Source organism: Martes martes, assembly GCF_963455335.1.
Source record: "Martes martes genome assembly, chromosome: 4".
NCBI classification, from domain to species: domain Eukaryota; kingdom Metazoa; phylum Chordata; class Mammalia; order Carnivora; family Mustelidae; genus Martes; species Martes martes.
Window position 1 is genome coordinate 146380549 of NC_137891.1, and position 18942 is coordinate 146399490.

At 35.8% G+C, this 18942-nt stretch overlaps 1 protein-coding gene across 4 annotated transcripts in view; it reads left to right on the forward strand.

Moving 5' to 3' along the window:
* The window catches only part of FYB2 (FYN binding protein 2), a gene marked incomplete at its 5' end in the record, with an annotated part of 126743 nt that overhangs the window by 48725 nt on the left and 59076 nt on the right, over positions 1 to 18942 (forward strand). For all 4 annotated transcript variants that reach the window (XR_013966651.1, XM_080800485.1, XM_080800484.1 and 1 more), the window contains one exon: positions 16400 to 16500. Coding sequence is in view for 3 of the 4 variants with exons in the window: in XM_080800485.1 (XP_080656611.1) it covers positions 16400 to 16500 (101 nt within the window). The remainder of the gene's footprint in view (positions 1 to 16399; positions 16501 to 18942) is intronic.

The window sequence follows — 18942 nt, forward strand, 5'->3', positions numbered from 1 at the left end:
AAGCCCCACATCGGGCTCTCTGCTCAGTGTGGAGCCTGCTTCCCCCTCTCTCTGCCTGCCTCTCTGCCTGCTTGTGCTCTCTTTTCCTTTCTGTCGAATAAATAAATAAATCTTTAAAAAAAAAACACACATGCATCATATACAGAGCTATGTATGCACAAACGTGCTTGTGTGTGTTCTGTTGAAATGGAGGAAGTGGTTGAGGTAGGGACAGTTGAGCACCAGTGGTAGGAGTGTGGAGTAGCAGAAGTAGTAGAAGAAGAAATGTAGAGGACAGGGTTTCAACAGCTTGTGAAAGAAGAGTGTCCTTAAAAATGTATCGTGTATTTTTGTGAACCTGGCATAAACACATTCCAAGATCCATTGTAGCATCTAGTCATAGTCTTTTTTAAAAAGTCTCATCAGCAGTCACTTAACTCAAGAGGAGGAGTTCTTAAGGTGAAGCCCTGTGGGCAGAGTGGTCTTACCAAAAGTTATTTACTGGAGATGGAACTTGCCCAGTTTGGGATGTTGAATAATTGACAAATCAGATGGTCTTCTACTTCCTTGTCACCTGGCACCAGTGGAATGTCACAGAGAGCCACGCCTGGCTAAGCTACTCCTGTTCTTATCTGCAAAATGGATGGCCCACTGAAAGGGGAAGTGAAAGAAGCTGGGCTTTCAATTTTGCTTTACCTCCCTAGTAAAATAAATACAAAAGTGTACCTAACAGGTTTTGCTGTTCAGGTCTCAGTTTTTCCACCTAATAGAAGCTCTTCTTTAGATCTTCCAAAGCCTTCTTGCCCTAGAAATTTTCATCTTACCCTATTGTCATGTGGCGCAGGAGAAGATGAGATGGAATATGTCTCACTGAGATTGTTGTCAGGCATTGACCACATGTTAATGGAGTTATTCCTTCGCTAAACCACAGTGAGCCAATGAAGAAATTAAGGCTCTGAAATCTTAAATGACTGCCTGAGACCCACACAGCCAGTAAGAGATGGATGTGACGAGTCTAAGTACGGCCCCTAACACATGGCAAACCTTCCACAATTGTAGCTAATAGCGTGGTGGATCGTTTCACCATTCCACCGAGTGAACAGGTGTTGGAATGAGCTGTGTGAGCCGCTCCTCGAGAACTTACGGCCTCACGGAGGTTGACTAGATTATTTTCCAAAAGAAGGCTGTGGTCTAGGGATTGACATGGCAAGTAGAAACAACTATCAGAGGAGGTCACAAGCCCATGATTCAACCAGAGACCCCACTGTTCAAAAACTGATTTTGAAGATAGGATTCCAAGAACTCAAACACAATTAGAAAATTTCTTTTGTAAATCATCTGTGACACTAAGCCCACATTTACAGAGCTGCTGTTTCTTCTCAAACATACATAACATTAAAGATATTGTTAAGAGACAATGTACTACTTAAGTTATTAAAGGTTTTCTGTGAGAAAGTCAGAAAAGAGAGAAAGTTGATGCTATGTCTGTAATAAAAATAACTTTCCAAAATGCATATTTTAAAAAAAACTTTTTCAGTTTGGTATAATTGACATGTAATGTTATATCATTTTTAGGCGTGCATCATAATGATTATTTGTATATATGTTATAAAATGGTCACAATAAGTCTATTAATGTTTGTTACTGTACATAGTTAAAATTTCCTTTTTGTGATGAGATCTTCTAAGCTCTACTATCTTAGCAACTTTCAGAGATGTAATATAGTATTAACTGTAATCAATATGGTATACATTATATCCCCATGATTTATTTATAACTGGAAGTATGTACCTTTGACCATCACCCTTTACCCATTTCTCCAAACTCCACCCCACACCTTTGTCAACCGTCATTCTTTTGCTCTCCGTATCAATGAGTTGGGTGCTTGCTTTCTTTTCTTTTCTTTTCTTTCTTTCTTTTTTTTTTTTTAGATGACACATATAAGTGAGTCAGATGGTGTTTGCCTTTCTATATCTGCTTATTTTACCTAGCATAATGCTCTCAAGGCCCATCCATGTTGTTACAAATGGCAAAGTTCCTTTTTTTTTATGGCTGAATGGGTGTGTATGTGTGTATTCATTGTATGTATGTACCACATTTCCTTAACCATCCATCAGTGGACATTTAGGTTGCTTCTCTATCTTTGCAGTTTTAAATAATGGTACAATGAGCATGAGGGTGCTCGTATATCTTTTTGAGTTGGTGCTTTCTGGTCCTTCAGATAAGAACTCAGAAGTGAAATTGCTGGATCATATGGTTGTTCTATTTTTAACTTATTGTGGAACCTCCATTTTGTTTTCTGTAACAACTACATCAATTTACATTCTCATGTAACAGCTCACAAGTGTTCCCTTTTCTCCACATTGCATTAACATTTTTTATTTCTTGTCTTTTTGGTAATAGTTATTCTAACTGGTATAAGGTGATATCTCTTTGTGGTTTTGATTTGCATTTTCCTGATTAGTGATGTTAAGCATCTTTTAAAGTACCTATTGGCCATCTCTATGTCTTCTCTGGGAAAAAAAAGTCTATTCAGATAGTATGCCCATTTCTTAATTGGGTGTTTTTGCGGTTTATTGAGTTGTAGAAGTTCTTTATATATTTTGGATAATGACCACTTATCACAGATCTGATTTGTAAATATTCTCTCCCATTAGTAGGTTGCTTTTTTATTTTGTTGATGGTTTTCTTCACTGTGCAAGATTATCTTTTCAGAGAATCAGATCTTACATTTATTGGTCTTGTCTGTTGTCTTTTCATTTCATTTATTTCTTCTTTGATCTTTGTAATTTCCTTCCTTCTATTGAGTTTGAGTTTCATTTGCTCTTCTTTTTCTAGTTTCTTGAGGGGTAGTGCTGGGTTGTTCATCTGAGACTTTTCTTGTTTCTTGAGGTAGTCATTTATCTCTATGAACTTTCCTCTTAGAACTGCTTTTGCTGGGGCGCCTGGGTGGCTCAGTGGGTTAAGCCGCTGCCTTCGGCTCGGGTCGTGGTCTCAGGGTCCTGGGATTGAGCCCCGCATTGGGCTCCTTGCTCAGTGGGGAGCCTGCTTCTCTCTCTGCCTCTGTTTGCCTCTCTGCCTGCTTGTGCTCTCTGTCTCTTTCTCTGTCAAATAAATAAATAAAATCTTAAAAAAAAAAAAAACTGCTTTTGCTGCATCCCATAAGTTTAAGTATGTTGTAGTTCCATTTTCATGTCCTTCAAGGTATTTTTTGATTTCTCTTTTCATCTTTGACAAGTAACATGTTGTTTAATCTCTATAAAAATATATTTATGAATTTTCTGGTTTTCTTTTTGCAGTTTCTGGTTTTATACCATTGTGGTCCGAAAAGATCCTTGATATGATTTCAATATTCTTCAATTTGTTAAGACTTGTTTTGTGGCTTAACATGTGATCTATCCTGGAGAATGTTCTATTCACACTTGAGAAAAACGTATATTCTGCTGCTTTTGAGTGGAATGTTCTTATGTATCAGTTAAGTCCATCTGGTCTAATGTGTCATTTAAGGCTGATGATTCCTTATTGATTTTCTGTTTGAATGATCTATCCATTGGTGGAATTGGGCTATTAAATTCCCTTACTAGTATTGTATTACTGTCTGTTTCTTCCTTTAGGTCTGTTAATATATACTATGTATATTAAGGTGCTCCTGTGTTGGGTACATAAATATTTACAAATGTTGTATCTTCTTATTGGATCGGCCTCTTTATCACTATGTAATGCTTTGTCTCTTATTACAGTCTTTGTTTTAAAGTCTATTTTGTCTAATGTAAGTATAGCTACCCCAACTTTCTTTTGGTTTTCATTTGCATGGAATATCTTTTTCCAACCCTCACTTTCAGTCTGTGTGTCCTTAAATCAGAATCTTAGTCTCTTATAGGTAGCATATAGGTGGGTCTTCTTTTCTCACTCATTCAGTCACTCTTTGTCTTTTGATAAGAGAATTTCACCCATTTACATTTAAGTAATTATCGATAAGTTTTTCTTGCCATTTTGTTAATTGTTTTTTCAGTGTTCTATAGTTTCCCCTTTTCCTTTATTCCCCTTCTTTCTCTTTCCCTTTATGGTTTAATGACTTTCTTTAGAGGTATGCTTAGATCCCCCCCTTTTTTTTTGTATATACAATAGGTTTTTGCTTTGTGGTTACCAAAGGGCTTACATATAACAATTTAGATTTATAAATTGTTTTAGATTGTTTTTAACATTGGTTTTATGTGATTAATCCATTACCTTATTATATATTTACCTTTACCATATAGTTACCTTTACCTATATTTTTATGTATTTTCTTATTACTAATTAGTGCCCTTTCTTTTCACATGAAGAAGTTCCTTTAACATTTTTGGTAAAGTTGGTTAGGTGGTGATGAACTCTTTTACGTTTTGCTGGTTTGGAAAATTCTATCTTCCCTTCAGTTCTTAACATTAACTTTGCCAGGTGGAATATTCCTGGTTGAAGTTTTTTTCTTCCAGCACTTTGAATAAATCATGCCATTCTGTTCTGGCCTACAAAGTTTCTACTGAAGAAATCTCATAGTTTTATATGTGTTTCCTTGTATGTAACAAATTGCTTTTTTCTTCCTGCTTACAGCATTCTCTTTTTCCTTAATTTTCAACATGTTAATTATAACATGTCTTTGTGTGAGTCTCCTTGGGCTTATTTCATTTGGAGCTCTCTAGTCTTCCTGAGTGTGTGTGTGTGTGTGTGTGTGTGTGTGTGTTTTCTCCAGGTTAGAGAAAGTTTCAGTAATTATTTCTTTCTGACCCTTTCTCTCTTTTCTCCTGGGAACCCTATAATGTGAACATTAGTCAGCTTGATGTTGTCCTATTAGTCCTTTAAGCTTTCTTCACTTTTCTTCATTCTTTTTATTTTTTACTTCTCTGATTGAGTTCCAGTGTCTTGTTTTTGAGGTCACTGATCCTTTGTCTTGCTTCTTCCGCTCTACTCTTGAACCCCTTTACTGTACTTTTCAGCTCAGTTATTGTATTCTTCAGCTTTGTGACTTCCATTGGTACTATTTATATTTCTCCTTGTTGAAGTTCTTCCTGAGTTCATCCATTCTTCTCCTAAGTTCAGTAAACATCTTTATGACCATTACTTTGAACTTTTTATTAGTTAGATTGTTTATCTCTATTCCATGAAGGTTTTTTCCCATGACTTTATCTTGTGAGGTTTTTTGTTTTTTGTTTTTTGTGGTTTTTTTTGGAACATATTCCTCTGTTCCTTCATTTTGCTTGACTCTCTGTGTTGGTTTCTGTATAGTAGATGAAACAGCCACCTCACCCAGTCTTGAAGGAGTGGCCTTGTGTAGGAAATAAACCTTATCATTCACGGCCCTAGCTCTTGGTATTCTCAAACTTTTCTGATCTTCCAAGCAGCCTATTATATTTTTATATTTTTAATAGCTCCCAGTAGTGAGGCTATGCCAAGAACTGTCAGTGTCCCAAAGGAGAGAGCTTCAGTCAGCACCCAGATTCAGGCTGATTAGGAGCCAGACCCTCTGGCAGAAGCTTTCAGAGTATGCAAATATCTACAGTCTTGTATGGCTACATACATAAGCCCCACTGACTACCAGAGCTAGGCAATCTGGATGTGGTCCCTGGGTGACAGTCAGAACAATCTGGGCTCCAGATGAGTGTATAAGCTCCTTTCTGGAAGACGCCTGTGAGTAGTAGCAAGGCAGAGGGAGAGTACAAAGATGGTGGCCACTGGCCTATGTTCCCTGAGAGCCCCTCAATAGGCCTCTAGATACGTGGCACACCTAAATCCTGTCCCTCAGGGTGAAACTCCAGTATAAGCAAATGGGCCTCTTTTAGAGAATGACTGGGTTTGTGTTTCAGTCGGATGTTTATATAATACTCTAGGGGTGACAGTCTGCCAAGAACTGTCTCTCCAATTGTTCAGTTCTGTGGGACACAGGTACTAAGCCCCTCTGGCTACCAGAATCAAGTGATCAAGGAGTATTTTCTGGATAACATCCACAAAAACCATGGCACTAGACTAAAAACCAGGGCATCAGGTATGTGTAATAGTTCCCCTCTGAGAGATACTCGCATGCCTGGAGCACAGCAGAGCAAGACTGAGAAGATAGTACCCACCCTCCAAGGTGTTTGGAAGGGATCACAGTCACCCATTAGATGTGTGTCAAAACATTTTTTTAAATATTATAATTTCTGTCTTCCAATATAATAATATTGCTAGCACACTTTATTGGAATGCTTATGTGCAGAGAGCAAATATTTCATTCAATATCCACAATACACTTTAAATTAGATTTTATTATTACTGTTTTATAGAGTAGGAAACTGAGATTAAGGTATTTATTCAGTACTTTATAATTAGAAAGTAAAAGAGCTAAGATTCAAGTTTATATCTGTCTGACCCCAAGTTCCAAGTTTGTCTATAATTCTGTGCTGCCTCCCAATAATGTGTATAGTCCTGGAAACAGACTATAGACAGAAATTTTAATAAATGTGGAAACAAAAAAATTGACAGAAAGATTTATTTAAATCATAGTTATTTCTTCTCTACAATCCAAGTTCTTTATATTGACCCAGGCTGTATTAAATCATAGCAGATTTCAGATCTGGTTTTAATGGACCAGGAAGAGGATAAAAGATATTCTCAGGTATAAAAAAGGAGGTTTAAATACATCCACAATATCTTTTTTCATTTTTAACGTTAATCCTGGGACTACCCCTCTGTAAAGACAATTGATCTGAAAGATGCTTTTATATTCAGTTGAAATTCTTTTTGATCATCTAAAGTCAGATACTTATTCATTTCTGACAAAAGTAGTCCAAGAAATTGATTAGACATATTCTTTCAATTTTTCCACAAATTGTTTCTTATTAATAAAGTTAATTTACCATAGACCTGATGAGATTGTTAGGTCATTGGAGCATGAGATACATGGCATAGTCTATAATTTAAGAAAGTTTCTCTCGATTACTTTATGATAGGGGAGGGAAACAAAATAGAGGAGAAATTACTGATGCATTAGAGTTCATAATTTTTCCTTTTCAGCAAAATGAACTATTCATACATCTTTAGAGAATATGATTTTAAAAAAATCTGAAAATACCCAAGTTGGTCAAATGAGGGAAAACAATTGGATAGAATGTGCTTGTAATAATAAATGGGGAAGGGGGGGGGGACAAGAAAAGAGAGAACTCCAGACTCTTCATTGTCTGTAACTGCAAGTAGACAAATATGCCAATAAATGGAAAAAATCAGGAAGAATACCAAAATACTAAGACCTCACTTTTGTTAAGGTAGGAAGATCACAGGTGATTCTTTTCTTTTCTCTCCTATGCTCCACATTTAGTGAAATAGTGATTTTCCATTTGCTACAAATACAAATGAAGTCCCCTTCGTTTCACTCCCTAATCTCATTCTCCTCCCTCCGAACAGCAAATTGTAATATGGATATAAGAATGTATCCGTTTAGTGTATATCTTATACTTTAACTACAAATTCGTATTAATGATACAGTATTTTACATTTTTTAATAAATGGCATCTTATTAACCTATTATATGATTTTTCTCAGAGTTGTGTTTTCATATTCTATCTACATTGATGCATGAGTCTAGTTTATTCCATATAATTGCATATTGTAGACATTCCATCATATGAACATAACACATTTCATGTGTTCCTTTACCGAGGGACATTCCAGTTGTTTTGAATGTTCACCCTTTCAAATGATGCTATAATAATCAGCTCATATATGTGTAACCAGGTTTCCCTAGGTTATTTTCTTAGAAATAAATCTCCCAAACAATAGTAAACAACTTCAGTTTTACTCTATATTGAAAAACTATTTTCCAAAATGGTTGTGTCAGTTTATGTTCTCCAGCTAGTGTGAAGTTCCAGTTTCTCAGTATTCTTGCCAAATGAGATATTATTTTCAAACTTTGGGATTCTTAAATTGGCAGGTGTGAACTAATTCTCATTGTCTTCATTCCATTTCCCTGCTTACTACATGGTTGTGAATTTATTTTTAATTTTTTTGGTGTGAATTTATTTTTATGAGCTATTCAAAATTTCTCTCCTATGATGTCTGTAATATCCATTTGTCCAATTTTCTATGAGTTTCTTTTTTTCCTATTGCAGAAGTTTCCAGTGGAGTTGAGATATTAACTCTTTGTTAGAGTTCACAATTAAGTATGATATTTGTTGGAGATTAATCTAGTTAAGAGAGTTAGTGTGGAATTTTTTTTTGTATTTATTAAAATAATCTGGTTTTCTCTTATGTGTAAGTGTAAGTAATTAATTGTAAGTAAGTAATTGCAATGGTAGATTTTCTGATGCCATCATTGATATCTTGGAATAAATTTTAGTTTTTCTTGGGTTAATTTTATTACTGATTAACTCATTTTTTTTTAGCATTTAGTGGGTTTGGGCTAAATGTTTTAAGTGAGATTGGGCTATATTTTTTTCTTTTCGGTCATGTTGTGGTTTTCATATCAAAATCATACTGCCCTCTTAAAATAGTAGGGTAGCTTTTCTCTTTTTCTCTTCTCTGAAACTACTTATTCAAACTTGCCCATTAAACTATTTGGTGGAGGAGAAAGAGGGATAGATTGAGAGTGAAGGTAAGTGGGAGGTAGAGTAGATGTGTATACTATTGATTCAGGCTCATTAATGTTTTATTGGCCTATCAGCCTTTGTATGTAGTTCTTTAATTGGAGTAATTTTATATTTATAAGTTTGCCAGTTTTATATGAACATAACACATTTCATGTATTCCTTTACTGAGGGACATTCCAAATTTTCAAATTTATTAGCAGAAAGCTCATCGTAACATTTTCTTAGGTTTCTGAAAACCTAAATCTATGTCCAGTTTTGTTGTCTTCCTTATCTATAATTTGTGTGTATGTGTGTATATGCACACATGTGTGTACCTCCTCTCATTTTCTTGATCAGTCATGCTGAAATATGGTCTAATATTAATAAACTGACCTAAGATTTCTTTTGTTTAGTATTTCGTTTGCATCTCTTTTTCCATTCATTTATAAAGGAGCTTTGGTTTGATTGGTGCTTTTTGGCAGCATTAACTAGATTTTAATAACATGCAGATACTACTTTATTAAAGTAATCTATCTGCATTTATTGTGATTCTTGATCTATTTGAATTTTTGTCATACTTTATGTTTTAAATATATTACAAATTTTTTTACATGTATATTTTTTCCTTTTCTGCCTTCTTTAAGTTTTCTCATTCCATAGTTTCCTTCTACCAGCTGAGAAGTTAAACACTCTATTTCTATTCTTTTTAGCGGTTACAGTTAAATTTTGACATCCAATTAACTAAGTTTAATGTTAATCAAAATCCTTCTCTTGCTCTTAAATGATACAAAGCTGTGAGAATAACGCTTATAGCCCTCTCCCACTATTTTTCATATCATTATTTAATATTTTTAATTCCATCTTATTTTTAAACTTCTGCAAGTTAGTCATTTTTACAGTTGATATGTGCTTATATTTACCAATAGCTTTATTAATTTATTTGATCACCATTTCTTTTTTTAATTAAAATATAATTAACACACAGAGTCTTATTAGTTTCAGGTACACAATATACTGATTCAACAATTCTATGTTATTGAGTGCTCACCACAATAAGTGTAGTCACCATCTCTCACCATACTGTTATTACAATATTATTAACTATATTTCCTATGCTGTACTTTTCATCTCCATGACCTATTTATTTATAACTGGAAGTTTGTACTTCTTAATCCCTTTCACCCTTAATCCCTTTCACCTGTTTTACCCATTCTCCTGCTAACCATCCCTCTGGTAACCACCAGTTTGTTCTCTGTATTTATGAGTCTGTTTCCTCTTTGTTTGTACATTTGTTGTTTTTTAGATGCCACACTTAAGTGAAATCATATGGTATTTGTCTTTGTCTTTGACTTATTTCACTTAGCATTATACCCTCTGGGTCCATCCATGTTGCCACAAATGGCAAGATTGCATTCCTTTTTTATAGGTAAGTAATGTTCCATTGTGTATATATACCACTTGTTCTTTATCCATTCATCTACTGATGACACTTGAGCTGCTTTCATGACTTGGTTATTTTAAATAATGCTGCAATAAACATAAGGGTGTGTATACCTTTTCAAATTAGTGTTTTCATTTTCCTTGAGTAAATACCTAGTGGTGGAATTAATGGATTGTCTTGGAATTCTATTTTTAATTTTTTGAGGGACCCCTATACCGTTTTCCACACTGATCATACCAATTTACATTTCCACCAACAGTACATGAGGGTTCCTTTTTCTCTACATCCTTGCAAACACTTATTATTTCTTGGCTTTTTGGTTCTAGCCATTCTGACAGGTATAAAGTAATATATCATCATGGTTTTAATTTGCATTTCCCTGATGATGAGTGATGTGGAACATCTTTTCACATGTCTGTTGGCCATCTGTATGTCTTCTCTGAAAAAATGTCTATTCAGGTCCTTGGCCTATTTTTTTTTAAGACTTTATTTATTTGTTTGAGAGAGAGAGCACAAATGAGAGAGCAGAAGCAGGGGGACCAGCAGCAGTACTCTATCCCAGGACCCTGAGATCATGACCTATTCTGAGGAGAAATGCTTAACCAACTGAGCCACCCAGGCACCCCTCTCTGCCCAATTTTAAATTGGATTATTTTTCCAGTGTTGAGGTATTTTGGATATTAACCCTTATCAGATATGTCATTTGCATATATCTTCTCCCGGCCTTTTTGTTTTGTTGATGGTTTCCTTTGTTGTGCAAAAGCATTTAATTTTGATGCAGCAACATAGTTTATTTTTGCTTTTCTCTTGCCTGAGGAGACCTATCCATAAATATATTGCTAAGGCCAATATCAAAGGGATACTGTCCATGTTTTCTTCTAGGAGTTTTATGGTTTCGGGTCTCACATTTAGGTCTTTAATCCATTTGAGTTTATTTTTGTGTATGTTGTGAGCAAGTTGTCCAGTTTCATTCTTTTGTATGCAGCTGTCCAGTTTTCCTAGCACCATTTGTTGAATAGATTGTCTTTTCCCCATTGTATATTCTTGCCTCCTTTGTCCTTGATTAACTATGTAAGCATGGGTTTATTTCTGGCCTTTCTATCTTGTTCTATTGATCTAGGTGTCTAATTTTGTGCCAGCACCACATTTTCTTGATTATTATAGCTTTATTGTATATCTTGAAATTGGGGATTGTGATACCTTTAGCTTTAGTCTTGTTAAGATTGCTTTGGATATTTGAGGTCTGTTATGATTCCATATAAATTTTATCATTTACATATTTTATATGCTATAAATATTTTACATGCATTATGTTAATTTATAAACAATTATTCTAATTCTATAGAAAACACTATTGGTCTTTTGATAGAGATTGTGTTGAAACTAGATTGCTTTGTGTAGTATGAACATTTTAACAATATGAATTCTGCCAACCTATGAGCATAGTGTATCTTTCCATTTGTCTTATCTTCTATCTTTTTCATCAGTGTTTTATAGTTTTCAGGTACAGGTCTTCATTTCCTTGGTTGAATTTATTCCTAGGCTTATTCTTTTTGGTACAATTGTAAATGGAATTATTAATTTCTCTTTCTGCTGTGTCATTATTAGCATCTAGAAATGCAACAGATATCTGTATACTTATTTTGTATCCTGCAACTTCACTGAACCATTTATCAGTTTGAATAGTTTCTTGGTGGAATCTTTGGGGTTTTCTATATATAGTATCATGTCCTCTGCAAATAATTATAGTTTTAGTCCTTTGTTACCAATTTAGATTGCCTTTTATTTCTTTTTCTTACCTGATTGCTGTGGTTAGGATTTCCACTATTGTGTTGAATAAACGTAGTTAAAGAAGACATTCTTGTCTTCTTCCTGATCTTAGAGGAAAAGTTTCAGCTTTTCACTTTTGAATATAATGTTAGCTATTTTTCATATGTGGCCTTTATATGTTCGGGTCTGTTACCCTCTAAACCCACTTTGTTGAGATTTTTTTTTGTCATAAATAGATGTATGTTTTCTTTTCTTATTTTTTGGATGTATTTTTTCAAATGCTCTTTTATTTTGCTTCTTTTGAAATGATCATAAGGTCTTTATCCTTTCTCTTATTAAGGTGAGGTATCACACTGATTGATTTGCAAATATTGAACCACACTTGCATCCTGGAATAAATCTTACTTGATCTTGATTTTTTTTAAAGTGTATTGTTGAATTTGGTTTGTTAGTATTTTGTTGAGTATTTTTGGTATATCAGAGATATGGGCCTATAGTTTTCTTTTTTTGTAGTGTCTTTGTTTGGTTTTGGTATCAGAGTCAAGCTGACCTCATAGAATGAAATTGGAAGTTTACTTTCTCTTCTATTTTTTTGTTATAGTTTGAGAAAAAATAGATATTAACTCTTCTTTAAATATTTGGTAGAATTTACCCTGAAACTATCTGATCTTAGACTTCTGTTTTTTGGGAGTTTTTTGATTACTGATTCAATATTGATTACTGACTACTAGTAATCAGCCTGTTCAACTTTTGTAATTCATCCTAATTTAGTTTCTGAAGATGACATATATCTAGGACCTTATCCATTCCTTCTAGTTGTCCAATTTTTTTGTCATAAAATTGTTCATAATGGTCTCTTATCATCCATTGTATTTCTGTACTGTCAGATCTTACTCCTCCATTTCTGATTATATTTACTTAACTCCTCCAGTTTTCTTGAGAAACTTGGCTAAAGGCTTATCAATTTTGTTTATCATTTTGAAGAACTGGCTTCTTGGTTCATCAGTTTGTTTTTTTTTTTAAAGATTTTATTTATTGATTTGACAGACAGATCACAAGTAGGCAGAGAGGCAGGCAGAGAGAGAGGGGGAAGCAGGCTCCCCGCCGAGCAGAGAGCCCGACGCCGGGCTTGATCCCAGGACTCTGAGATCATGACCTGAGCCAAAGGCAGAGGCTTTAACCCACTGAGCCACCCAGGTGCCCCATCATCAGTCTTTTTTATTGTGTTTGTTTGTTTGTCTCAAGTTCATTTATTTCTGCTCTAATCTTTATTATTTCCTTCCTTCTACTAGCTTTGTGCTTTGTTTGTTGTTTTCCTAAATTTTCTAGGTGTAAATTTAGGTCATTTATTTGAGATTTTTCTTGTTTCTTGAAGTAGGCTTCTATTGCTGCATCCTAAAGATTTTGGACCATTGTGTTTCATTTCCATTTATCTCTGTGTATTTTTTTCCCCCCTTTATTTCTTGTTTGACTCATTCAATGTTTAGGAGCATACTACATAGCCTCCTATAGTGTTCCTTCCAGATTTTTTCTTAAAATTGATTTGTAGTTTTATATGGTTGTGGTTCAAAAAGATCCTTGGTATGATTTCAGTTTTCTTAAATTTATTGAGACTTCTTTTGTGGCCTACTGTGATCTGTCCTAGAGAATGTTCCATGTGTACTCGAAAAGAGTTGTATTCTCCTGTTGTTGGATGAATATTCTGTATATATATTTTAGGTCCATTGGGTCTAATGTGTGCTTCAAAACTACTATTTCCTTGTTAATTTTCTGTCTGTAGGATTTATCCATTGATGCAAGTGGGTGCTGAAGTCCCCTATTATTGTATTACTGTCAATTTCTACATTTAAGTCTGTTAATATTTGTTTTATTTATTTAGGTGCTCCAATGTTGGGTGCATAGATATCTATAATTGTTATATCCTCTTGTTGGGTTGATCCTCTTATCATTATGTAGTGCCTTTCTTTGTCTTTTGCTAGTCTTTGTTTTAAAGTTTATTTTGTCTCATATAGGTATTGCGGCCCTGGCTTCTTTTTTCTTTTTTCCCCACTTTCATTTAAATGGTTTATGTTTTCTAGACCTTCACTTTCAGTCTGTATGTGTCTTTAGAACTAAAATGAATCTCTTATAGACAGTATATACATGGGTATATTTCTTGTAAATCTGGTTTAGTGATGATGAACTCCTTTAACTTTTGTTTGAGAAATTTTTTGCCTCTCCTATTCTGAATGAGAACCTTGATGGGTATGTTATTTTTGGTTGCAGGATTTTTCTTTTCTTCAGTAGTTTGATATATCATCCCATTCTTTTTGACCTATAAAATACCTGCTGGAAAATCAGCTAATAGTCTTATGGGGTTTCCCTTGTATGTAAATCTTTTCTCTTGTTGCCTTTAAAATTCTCTCCTTATTATCACTTTTTGCCACTTTAATTATTATGTGTCTTGGTGTAGACCTCCTTGGGTTAATTTTGCTGGAGTGTCTCTTTGCCTTCTGGATCTGGATTTCTGTATACTTCCCCAGATTCAGGAAGTTTGTAGCTATTATTTCTTCAAATAAGTTTTTGCGTCTACTTTTCTCTTCCCTACTCCTTCTGGGACCCCTATAACGTGAATGTTTTTGCACTGGATTATGGCACTGAGTTTCCTTAATCTACTTCCCATTTTTAATTTTTTTTTCTTTTTGCCATGCAGCTTGGGTGCTTTCTTTCACCCTCTCTTACAGGTTGCTGATCTTTTCTTTTATGTCCTCTAATCTGTTGTGGATTTCCTCTCATGTATTTTTTAAGGAGGTGAAGGACAGAAGGAGAGGGAGAAAGGGAATCCTAAGCAGGCTCTGTGCCCAGTCTGAAGCCCACCGTGGGGCTCAATCTCACAATCCTGAGATCAAGACCTGAGCTGAAATCAAGAGTCAGACATTTAAGCAACTGAAACACCCTGTCCCTCCTCTCATGTATTTCTCATGTAGTTCGGTTATTGAATTCTTCATCTTTGACTGGTTCTTTTTTATATATATTTTACCTCTTTATTGAAGTTCTCACTGAAACCATCCACTCTTTTCTCAAGTCCAGTGAATGTCTTTATGACCATTACTTTGAATTCTTTATCAGACATACTGTTTATCTCAGTTTCATTTAGCTCTTTTGCTGTGATTTTTGTCTTATTCTTATATCTGGGACATATTTCTCTGTCTCATTTTATCTAACTCCCTATGTTTGTTTCTGTATATTAAGGAGGTCAGCTACATCTCCTGGTCTTAAAAGTAGTGGCCTTGTGTACAAGAGGTCCTATCATATCCTATAGCACAATCCCTCTGGGCCACGAGAACCAGGCATTCCAGGGGTGTCCCCCTTATGGGCTGTGTGGGCCTCACTGTTGTATCTGAGCTGTGATTGCCTTCAGACCAGCTGGTTGCAATGACCCACTTTCCCTATTGTGAGCACACCCTCAAGGTTTGGTCACTGAGCTGTTGAGAGCCCTGTCTGTCTTCCCCACTGTTAACTTCTCTTTTAATATTTTGCATCTCTTCATTTCTCCATGCTACATTCTGGGTGTCTTCCTTAGATCTAAGTAATTCCCCAATTCTCTCTTCTGCTGTCTAATCTATTTTTCAACCTCTATATTAATTTTTTTATTATAAGAACTAATGATTTCTGTACTCTTTTCTCTTGTCCCTAAATCTATGTTCTTCTTCCACACTCTTGAAAGTGTTTTTTGTTTGTTTGTTTGTTTTGTTTTTTACCTAATGGATTTCATTTTTTTCTTTTAACATTTAAAAAATAGTTATTTTAAAGTCATTTTCATGTCATTCTGTTACTGAGTCCTGTCATTTTGTTATATCATCTGACTATGTGTGGTAGCTCATCTCTATGTGGTTTGCTTTTCTTCTTTTACTATAAGCTTGTTTTAAGTGGAAATTGTTTCTTTTGCCTACCGTACATGTCTTGAGTTGTAGAAGCAGCTTTACAGAATGATTTCGGATTTACTTTACAGTGGTTAGATTACAAGCACCATTTTGTCTCTGTGTCTCTGAAATACATAGTATACATTTAGAGCCCCACCTGTACTTGGCTTTCAAGTTCCTGATTTCTCATGGGCGATTCTTTTAGCTCCAGCAGTCATAGCTGTATATTAAGCTTCCCTGTTATTCCCTGGGAAAGTGTACACATATCTTTTACAATTTGTTTTACAGATGAAATGGCATTTTGTGACTGAACTTTATGCTGATAGCTTGGTTCTAGCTTCCCATTCAGATAAGGCCTGTGGCTCAGAATTAACTCCTGACTCAAAGTAAATCCTCAGCCATCCAGTCATTAAGATTTTTCTTTATCTGTCTCACTTTTCCTTTGCATGTAATTCTCACTTACATGTTTAGTTGTGCTTTCCTCCCTATATCTGGCACCTGGAGACTTTATTGATTTCTAGATGAGTTATGTATTTTTCATATAATTCTTTGTGTTGTTGTATTTTTCAGAATTTCTATATGTTTAGAGTAGGGGCAATGTCTTCCATATCTGTTTAAATCACCACATTTGTCAGACATACTGCTTCTCTAATGAAGAAAAAAATACAAAAAGTTTTAAAATATGTTTAAAGCAATGTTTTATTTTAAGTAACCTTTTTCTCCATGCTTCTCAGTGCTGAATTTGAAGAGCCACATAATTATGAGGCAACAATTTCATATCTGAAACACTCTGGCAACTCCATTAACCTGTGCACCGCAAAAGAAATTGCTGATTGTAAGTCTGCTAAGCCAATTAATATTGTAACCCTGTGTGGAATGAAAATGTGGCAAAAATGGTATTTTCCCTCTAGCTAACTATAAGTTTAAAAATTCAAAGCCATGCGGCTCTACCATCTCATTTCTTTTTTTTTTTTCCCCCTGCCTGGTTTCTTAAAAATATAAATAAATCCAGTTGGGCATCAATGCTATCTCACAACTCCTAGTGCTGCCTTCTCTCTACCTCTTCTATTCTCTCCTTCACCAATCTACTTAGATGCCTTGCCTTCTGTAGATATGTGGGAGGGAAAATCAAGATACGATAATCCATTTTTCTTCCTTCTCCTATAGAAACTTCATCTCTCTTCTTGTGGTGTCTTTCTTGAACTCCCCTGGTAACTCCATGTGTGGAGAGGGAGATAACAGACTATGAGAATTAGGTCCCTCTGTTTAGTCTGAATAGGAGCAGAGAATTCATTTAATGGATCTGACCACTGGTTCAGAGCTAAATCTTCCCACCTCTAGTATTGCCGACAAAGCTCAGACCTTTCTATGAAGAAAAGAAACCCTGTCAGGTAAGAAAATGAAGAAGCAGGGACTCATAACATTTCTACAGTTTCTGTGTCCTCGTTGTGCCTGTAGGATCAGCTGGTTCTCTGCGAAAGGCATGAACATTTGTGCTGGAATAAACATTAGTATTTTGTGAACATATACTATGGGTCACAGTTCTGTAGTAGGTTCTCTGTGTGCATCCCTGCTGATACAGCAGTTTTATTAGCCCACTTTTTGAGACAAGAAACTGAGGGCCAGAGATGTTGAGTTGTACAAGGTCACACAAGGAATATATGGTAGAGACATAATATGAAATAGGCTCAGACTGCCTCTAAGATGCATACTGTTTTCACAGTTTTATGCTGCTTCCCATTCAAGGATATTTTGCTTCCCTGGAGGGAGGGTTAGAGAGAGATCATCTGATTTAGCTTCTTTATTGTATGGAGAAAAAGCCCGAGAGTCTGGGAGAAGTCATTTGCCTCGGAATACATACATAAAAGGTTTATGAGGTAGGAGTTAGGATCCATTGAAATTTCCCTCCCCTCCCCAAGGCAATAAAGGGTTGAAGAACTACTGGAAAATCTCCCTCTCTCTTTCTCTTAGGCTAGGCAAAGTCTAGATTCTCCCATATGGCTTATAAAATTCTAGTCATAAGACAAGCAACTCCTTTCCCTTCTTACCCCCATAAGGCAATATTGTTCCATTCTTGGAGCATCTAGGCACCTGCATCAGAATATGGTTTCTCAAATTCTAACACTTAAAATACAAATCATCTGGGGATCTTGTTTAACATATTCTGGTTCAGTAGCTGTGTGGTTGGGCCTGAGAGTCTCAATTTCTAACAACTTCCCTGGTGGTGCTGATGTCGCTGGTTTATAAACCAGCCTTTGACTAGAAAGGCCATGGGCCCTATTTGGACTAAATTCCAACTGCATGCCTTTCTGCAAAGGGTTCATAGGGCTATATAGATGCCCTTGTTGGAGCCTATACCTTCCCTCTCTGGATATAGGAGACCCCCAGAACGCTCCCTCCCAAGTCATGCTTGGGTCTCTTCCCTAAGTCCCAGGACAGACTGGGCTGCAGAGAGAGTAGTTTATGGGGGGTGGTGTGCATGGGATTTGGACCTATGCAAGGCCCCTTTTCATGTAGGATGAAGCTGAGGATTAAAAGTGGGAAGCTGGACCAGAGGCCTGTATTTGTTCTTCCCAGGCCATAAATGCTCAAAGTGGCCTGCCAGGGGAAATCACCTAAGGTACCCAAAGAAGGAGCTACTAACTCAAGCCTCTCTTCAGTCTTTCACTGAGGGATTCTTTGTGTACTTCATAAAGAGGCAAGTGTCTTTGGCTGAAAGAGAAAGAGCTCAGAAAATAAGCCATTGATGCAACTGAGAATAACAGAGTATGGAGTAGCGGAAAGGGAGGAAGGTGGGAGACAGGTGAGGGTGGTGAGGGTGTCCCTTGCCAGAGAGAACATTTTGGTGGGAGATAGAAATAGATGTACCAGGGCTAAAGAAACTGAAGTACTACAGCCTGGCATCAAAAGGATCCTGCTACATGTCCCCACCCCTTTCCTTCTTCCTCTTTAAAGGACCAAGATGCAGTTAGAAAAAACAAAAACAACGAACAAACAAGAAGGGGTTGAGCTATTTTTCCCCCCACTTGTATTTATTCACTTGACTCTTTCTTCATTTATCTTCCAATTATCTTTATACCACTTAGTAGATGAATAACATCTGAACCTCAGTGTCTTCATCTGAAAAATGGGTATAATATCACCTTCATGGCATTGTTCTGAGAGTTTGATAAAACAATACCTTTAAATTCAAGTGGAATTCTGCTTCTGGAAGGATGGAACATGTATACTGTCCCTTATTCCCTCTGCTAAGTACAACTAGAACTGTCAGATATCA